General features: G+C 63.6%; 1 protein-coding gene across 1 annotated transcript in view; it reads right to left on the bottom strand.

Annotated features, from left to right (window-relative positions):
- Window positions 1–4,986: 4,986 nt before the first annotated feature.
- Znf469 (zinc finger protein 469) overlaps window positions 4,987–7,424 on the bottom strand; it is a 33,635-nt gene continuing 31,197 nt past the window's right edge. The window contains exon 4 of the mRNA XM_013507939.1: window positions 4,987–7,407. Coding sequence (XP_013363393.1) covers window positions 6,148–7,407 — 1,260 coding nt within the window. The 3' untranslated portion in view covers window positions 4,987–6,147. The remainder of the gene's footprint in view (window positions 7,408–7,424) is intronic.

Raw genomic sequence — 7,424 nt, 5'->3', positions numbered from 1 at the left:
CTGCCCACCCCAATGTGGCACTGGCCGAGCTTAGCCGCCCACCACCAGCCCAGGCCTCCTGCTCGCCTGAAGGCTCCCAGGACTAATCGCTGCCCTGTCTCAGGTTGTCCTGAGGTGCCAAGGTTGCCAGCTACCCCTGTCTTGGGTGCCACCCTGGGCGATGTCCTCGGCACTACCTGAGAGCTCCTTTAGGGCGACTCGAACTCTCACCAGTTCGCACACCTCTCTCGGTGGCCAGCGCTTCCTCGCAGAAGGTGGCAGAGTGGGGCCTGGGGTACATGGGCCGCCCCCGAGAAGGTTTCTGGGTGTGGGTCAGGGTCGTGGGCACAGCCTTCCCCATCCTTCCTGTCCGGGAGTCTGAGCTGGGATCCCAGGGGGCTGCTGGCCAGGGTGGGGGTGACAGCCAGGCCGCTTCCTTGCACCAGGCCCTGAAGTGGCTACTCACAAAACCAAGGGACTCAGAAAATTCCAGAATCGTGAGTGGGGAGGCGGCGTGCTGGAAGTTGTGGAAGCAGGCAGAGGGCAGAGGTCAGGCAACTGCACAGAGATGCCCCATCCACTTTACCCCACTCTCCCTGTGTGTCTACCCCAGTGTGGGTGACGCTGAGTCCCTGCACCCTGCTCCACACTTCCGTCACCCATCACCCAACCCATGTCTCACTCCACTGGCCCTACAGCCCTCTCACCCCACTGCAGGCTGCAGCCTGGGGGACCTTCCCAAGGGCCACTCAGCAACGCTGGGCCCTGCCTTAATTTCCAGTCCTTGCCAGTAGGTCCAGAAGTCCTGTGACCACTGAGCCTTTGCACAAGCTGTTTGGGCTGCTAGTGCATCTTCCCTCCCACTGCTGGCCCAGCTTGCTCACTTTCCTGAGGGAGTCCCGAGGCCTGCTCAGCATAGAGTTGCTGGTCACCCTGCCCAGCAGTGGCAAGAGTGATGCTGTGGAGGGTTCTTGGGTGTGAGCTGTGCATCACTCCACGGTCTGCCCACAGAGGCTCCAAGGAAGAGCTGTTAGAGTTGCCATTTGCCAGCTGAATGGACCGAGGTGCAGAGAGGTGGAGTTAGCAGCTTGAAGTCACACAGCAGGTGGGTGGCAGGCCGGAAGCGCCCTGGGAAAGGCACCTGTGCTCTGGAAGGGACACTAGAGGTGGCCCTGGCGGGGCTCAGCCCCTCCCCAGCCTTGCCCGGGCCATCATTCCCAGGCCCTGGAGGGCCGTGCCAGGGGCCCATGCTGACATTTGTCGGCGCTGGCTCAAGCGAGAAGGGTTTCATCAGCTTCCTATTTGGGAGGAGGGACATAAAGCATTTTAAGCACCACATGGGCAGTGCAGATGGCCAGGTAAACTGAGTCTGGCATTGCAAGGCACCCCAGGAGGGCAGCGTTCAAGTCCATGGTGCCAGCAAGGGTGTTGGCGCATCCTGACCTCAGGGCACAGGTGGGGCTGGCCCCTCCTCCCTCCCACCCATGGCACCGGCCCTTCGTGGCCCTGTGCTCTGGCAGGGAGGTCTGGCAGGGGACACCGGTGCTCAGTGCGGCAGACAAGGTAGGGAAGGGGTTGGCCCTGCTGCCATTTGCTCAGGCGCTGAGTGTCCCCAGGGCTCGTGAATTAAACCTGGTCCCCGAGGCAGCTACTGAGGGAGGGCGGGGCCCTCGGGTCTCAGAAGCATGCCTGAGAGGGTTTCTGGGCCAGACCCTCTTTCATGTGCTCTCTGCTTCTGTCAGAGACGTGAGCATTTCACTCGCTCAAGCCCTGTTGTGATGGCCTCTGTCCTTGGTTGGATGAGGCCCGCAGGCACCGCGCCCTTAACTTTGGAAGCTGTGAGCCCCTGAAGCCTTTCCCCGGGAGCCGGGGGCTGCGGCCTCTTACATGCGGGAGGATGGGGAGGCAGGGAGGAGTGGCAAGGGTGCGGAGATCCAAGAGATGGGCTGGGGGATACCAGCCTGGCGCATCTGGGGCTGGTCAGTGCATAGCAGTTGATGGTTGAGACCAAAACCGGTATATGGAAGCATGGTGCTCAGCACCAGCTAGGGCCTGGGCTGCAGAGGTGGGCAGTAGCTGCCCTTGGGTCTGGGGTGATCAGCCAGGCCTGGAGCGCAGGCGCTGCCGGGTGCAGGTGCTGGGGAAGGTGCTCCGGGGAGCTTGAGGGGCGTGGGGTCTGCTTGCTGCGCTGCTGGGGAACGGCTGGAGAGGAAGTGTGCGGGAGCCGGAGGTGCTGGGCTGGAAAATAACACTGTGGCCTATTCCCAGCTTCTCCAGCCAGGAAGGGATCGTCTCCGTGAGAGGTGACCTCAGAGGGCAGTGTGGCCTGTCCAGAAGACCCAGGTGTCCAGGGGAGAGGACAGTGTGTTGGAACAGGACCCCAGGGTGAAGCCAGATGCGCAGTCCCTCTGAGGGGCAGGGCTGGGCCAGGCTGGACCTCGGGACCACAATAGTGTGGCCCGTGGCTGCTGTGTGATGTCCTTTCCCCGCCTCCTGCACAGGAGCGTCTGTGACTGTGACCTCCACCCTCTGTCCCACAGCTGTGCCATGGAGGGGACATCCAGCAGGGTGGCCTGAAGGGGACAGCAGGCCTGGGCAGATGCCGAGCCTGGGTGGGGCTCCTGTGGAGCCTGGTGAGGGGTGGGTGCACCTCCCAGATGGCCGGATAGCAGCTGGGATGGTTTAAGGTGCGGTGCCTGAGTCTTCACTGCTCCTGCGTGCGCTCTTCGGCTGGCTGGTCAGCAGGATGTGGCCAGCCTGGTGTCCACTCCTGATCTGGGGTCAGCCCCTGGGTCTTGAGGCTGGAGGGAAGACTCTAGGCCCCACTAGCACCACCAGGCCTGCGGGATGCAGATTCACGGGAAAGGATGTGGCTGCCGTCTCAAGCTGCTGCTTGTTGGGGGGTTCTGCTGTGATGGAGACAGAGGGACCAGAGGATGCAGACAGAGGCAGTGAGACTTCGCCACACCAGGGCTGGGGGAGTGCTGTGTGGCCCCCATGGGGTGCCCCACGGCTGGGCTCAGTGCAGCCAGGACAGCAGCAGTCCTGGGGGTGGGTGAGTGTGCAGAGCTAGAGGTTCCCAGACACCACCCCCTTCCATCCCAGAACAGTACCCTGCAATCTTATGGGATCCCCTCACAGACAGGGAAGCTGAGGCTGGGGCTAAAGTCCAGCCTCGCTGGGGAATCACCACACTCCCCTGGAATCTAGGAGGGAGCTGTGAGCACCACAGCTGGGAGGCTTTGGCGAGCTTGTGCTCATTGAATGCTAGGAAAGCTGAGGCCCAGCTGGCACAGCAACTCCCGACCTCAGCCTGACCACCCCCATGCTGCTGGTAGCAAGCACCTGCCCTCCCTGGGCTCACAAGCGTCCCAGGGTCCTGGGCAGTGCAGGCCCAGGTGCAGTCTGCCCCACAGCCCTGGGCTGAGGAAGGGCAGCTCCTGCCTCCTCTGTCTGCCTGGCCCTGCCAGGGTGGAGGCCAGTGGCCTTGAGCTCCTGACCCCAAGGCCATGCTGGAGGTCAGTGAGGCACTGTGCTGTAGGAAGGGGATGGAGCCTTGGGACTGCAGGGATGGAGGGACAGCTGAGGCCTCAGTGTGCTGCCCTCGTGCACCCTGCGGATGAACGGTGGCCCTGGGGCCCGCGAGGCTGTGGCTGCCGTGGGTATCCATGGCCTGCACATGGCCATGCATAGGATGAAGCAGGACTCGGTGTGCTGCAGCCTCCAAGTCTCAGGTCCCCTGGCCTTCGGGGGGACATTTCGAGACCCAACTTCTACACCCCTGGGTAACAAGGACATGGCCTCTTCCCTGGCAACCACCTGGAGCTACCCTGAAGCTGTCCCCCTGGGTCCTTCCCATGTGGTTCTTCCTGCCCAGGGAGCAGCGTTTACACTTTCCTGAGTGGGGCCACGTGGGCCTGGCGAACCACACTCAGTGCTGGAGTCCCAGGATGGTCCGGGTCGGTTTCCCAGAAGGATGCACCCCACCCTGCAGAAGCCTCAGTTGAGCCGGCCAGCAGGGCTTCCTCCTGTGCTGCACACCACCCAGTGCACTCTCCCAGCACAGTGGATGGCCACTGGCCACACTGTGTGCCTTGTGGCCTGCCCACCTGGACAGCTTCACCCCTGCCCCATCTTCCAGAGGGGTGGCTGCTGTGGGACCCTACGGCCCAGGAAACATCTCTGTGACACACGGCTTCCCGTCCACTCTGCTGGCTTGGGGACCTTGGACTCTGGTATGGGAGAGAGGCCTGTTGAGGACAGGTACCTGGGCAGGGACAGCTTATGGACAGCAACTGCTCTCTGCCCACGGGGCTGGGAGTCAGCCCTAGTTGCCCCTAGCTCCAGCAGGATGCAACCTTCATGGGCAGGACGAGGGTGCCTGGTGTGTCCTGGTCTTCGCAGGTATTTGAGGGGGGGCATCTGTCCATATGTGACCCGTGTGCAGGTCTGCACGGTGGGGCTGTGTGTGTATACCTTGCACTGTGTGTGGATGTGTGTGCGGTGTGCATGTGCCTGCCGGTGCATGGGCGGCTTGCCTGTCTGTCTCTTTGCATGTGGCGGTCTCTAGGCCTTTGCACAGGTGGGTGGCTTGGCGGTCCTGAGGGCGTGAGTCTGCTCTGTGGAGTGGAGGCTGAGGTGGGCTTGGGCAGTGGCAGGCAGAGGCAGCTCCCCTGCCTGGGTGGATGCTGCCACCTGGTGGCCAGGCCCGCAGTCCTGCGCAGGGCTCACCACCTCGTCAGTGTACCACGGTGCCGTGTGTGGCCATCAACACCCCTTTCTGCATGGGCCTCTTTTCCCCTGTAAATATGGGGGCCACCAGAGTAGTCTTGCCGAGTCCAGCTCCAGCCAGTGCCTGTCCCCCGTCTGCATGTGTCCCCACGGCCCTGCCCCAGCAGGTGGCCCGTAGTGGCCCCGAGAAGAGACAACAGAGGCCAACGCCTTCTGGGCCACGTTCCGGGGCTCCAGGGAGCAGCAGGTGCGCGGACAGATACCACAGAGCCGGGGTTTGTGTGAAAATAGTGGGAATATATTCAGAAAGATGAGCTGGCTGTGGTTATTACAGCTTGGCCTGAGGCCCCTCTCCTGTCTTCGTCTGTGAGAAAGAGGCTGTCTACAAGGCCCTAGCACCTTCTGGGGGGGCAGCCTGGGCCCCATGTGGTGTCTTTCAAAATGTCAAAATGAAACCTTTCACATACACATTGCACCCACGTTAAAAACTAAAAACGGAACAAAACAAGCTGTGAATCTGAGATTCCCCGAAGAGCATGGCGCCTCTCAGGCCCTCCTGTCTGCCCTTCCTGGTGGGGTGCTGGGCCAGGATGTGGGTACCTGGCAGGTTCCGTCTGGGGGACCCGGGATGGGCTACTAAGGAGGCCTGTGGGAAACCCTGGGATGTTGTCTCCGTGCTCTGGCTGCAGCCTCCTCCAGTCTTCCCAGCGCTGTCTCCCCGCCCCCTCCTGTTTCAGGAGAACCCAGTATTCACATTACAATATGAAAATAGCACCAGAAGCTTCTGAGCAGGACTGAGGATGCACACAGCCCAGGGCTCCGTGGGGAGGAGGGCTCCAGAGAGGGGCCCCGGAGGGGCAGCGGCTCTCTCCGTGTTCCCTGGGGAAGCAGGGGCCCCAGAAGCATCCGCATTGTGGCCAGTGGAAGGCATGATCCTGTGGTCAGGGGGGCGGAGGGCTGGCGCTCTTGGGGATCAGGTGGCTCAGAAGTGGTCCACATGGAGAGCCCTGGGCGCCCGATGGGATTCCTAAGGGCACTTTGGAATTCCAGCAGCAGCAAGACTACGAGGGAAAGGCCACCATCTGGTCAACTGCCCGCACTTACTTCCCTGCTTGGTGACGGGGGACTCTGTGCAAATCTTCCGACGAGGTCTGCAGCATATGCTGCCAAGCCTGCGGCACATGGGGCTGGGCAGGGCACGAGCTGCTCTTTCAAGTACTTAGTACCAAGAAAACAGCTGTGTAGTCTCAACAGGGCTGCAGCGGGCCAATCCCTCACTCTCAGCCTTCTGGCAAGAAACGGACCTTCACCGGTCCATTGGAGTGTCGGTGGGGTGAGGCGGGTGGGGGGCCCCGAAGTGCGCCACCTCAGGTGCGGAGCAGCCACCACCAGGAGCCTCGCTGGGGCCCAGGCTCCGTGCTGGGCACTGCTTATACATCACTCGGAAGTGTCCTTCTTGAGAGGGATCTTGAAGCTGGTCAGTCTCTGCCCAAAGAGCTGGCTAAGGAGGTCGCTCTGGGACTCAGCGGTCCGGTGGTCTCGGAACGCCGCGGGCCTGGTACTAGGGACAGACCTGCCCCTCCTTGCCTGGGGGAAGGCCTTGCTCAGCACCTCCCTCTGGTGGCCTGGGCCAGGCTCCCCCTTCTGAGCGTCCCAGGGCTGAGGCCTCATCTTGCTGATCTGACCGCTGGGCCTGAGCTTGGTGGGGAGCACCCGGCTAGGGGTGGCCTGCTTCCGGGGGGCCCGGGGAGGCCTGTTGGGGGCTGGGGGGGTTCTGCCTGAGCTCCCTGTGCTTTCCCGCTTCACTGGGCCTGGCCCCTTCCTCCTCTTCTCACTGCCCTCTGCCTTTTCCTGGGGACCTGCACACGCCTGGGTCCCCTTGGGGCTGCCCCGGGCCTGGGCTCGAGGTGGGAGCGGGAGTGGTGCGGGGCTCTGGCTCGGGCCGCGGGGCTTGGCCGGGGTGATGGCTGTCTCACTCTGTAGCCGCCCGCTGGCCGGCTGCGGCTGGCTGCCCCCTGAGGTCTTGGTGCCAGGGCGTGCCCCCCCACTGCCCTGGGAGGTAGGCCTAGGCCTGGCCTTGGGGGTGGCAGGCTTCCTCCTGTTTTCAGGGCCGGGGGCCAGCTCTCCGGGAGCTGGGCTCCCAATGTGTGTGGGCTTCCTTGGTTGTCCTGGTAGCTTGGGCGCCCTGCTAGAGGTGGTCGCCCCCGGCCTGGGCTTCGATGCACTCTGGCAAGCCCCCAGCTTGGTGGCACCACCGTCGTGGGAGGGCCCGGCTGTGCCCCCCTCAGGCGCCACATGGCAAGGTGACACCTGCTTCTCTTTCAGGGACAGGGAGGGCTCTCCTAGGGGCAGGTCGCGGGCGCACCTGCCACGGTCCCCCAGGGTCCCGCGTTTCCCTGAGGCAAGGTGGGGAGCCTGCTGTCTCCCAGGCCCAGAGCTGCCTGTGGAAGCCTCGTCCTCCGGCCTCTCCGAGGCTTGGTCTGGCTCTCGGCCCTCGCTGCTTTCCGGCTGGGCATCAGGGAGAGGGGACAGAGCTGGGGGTGGAGGGTCTGTGCTGGCCGTGGGTGGGCCTGGGCGGCCCGCAGTGTCCTCGAGACTCTCCTGGGCCCGAGCGGTGCCGGGGGCCGCCTGTGGGCAGAGGCGGGGCAGGGCCGGGCTGCCTGGGGACACGGGCCCGTCCGCACCGGGGCCCACCACCTTGCGCCGTTTAGGGG

Source organism: Chinchilla lanigera, unplaced genomic scaffold (assembly GCF_000276665.1).
Source record: "Chinchilla lanigera isolate Chin_1 unplaced genomic scaffold, ChiLan1.0 scaffold00140, whole genome shotgun sequence".
NCBI lineage: Eukaryota > Metazoa > Chordata > Mammalia > Rodentia > Chinchillidae > Chinchilla > Chinchilla lanigera.
The sequence above is the reverse complement of the archived record's forward strand: the minus strand, read 5'-3'. Positions and strand labels throughout refer to the sequence as shown.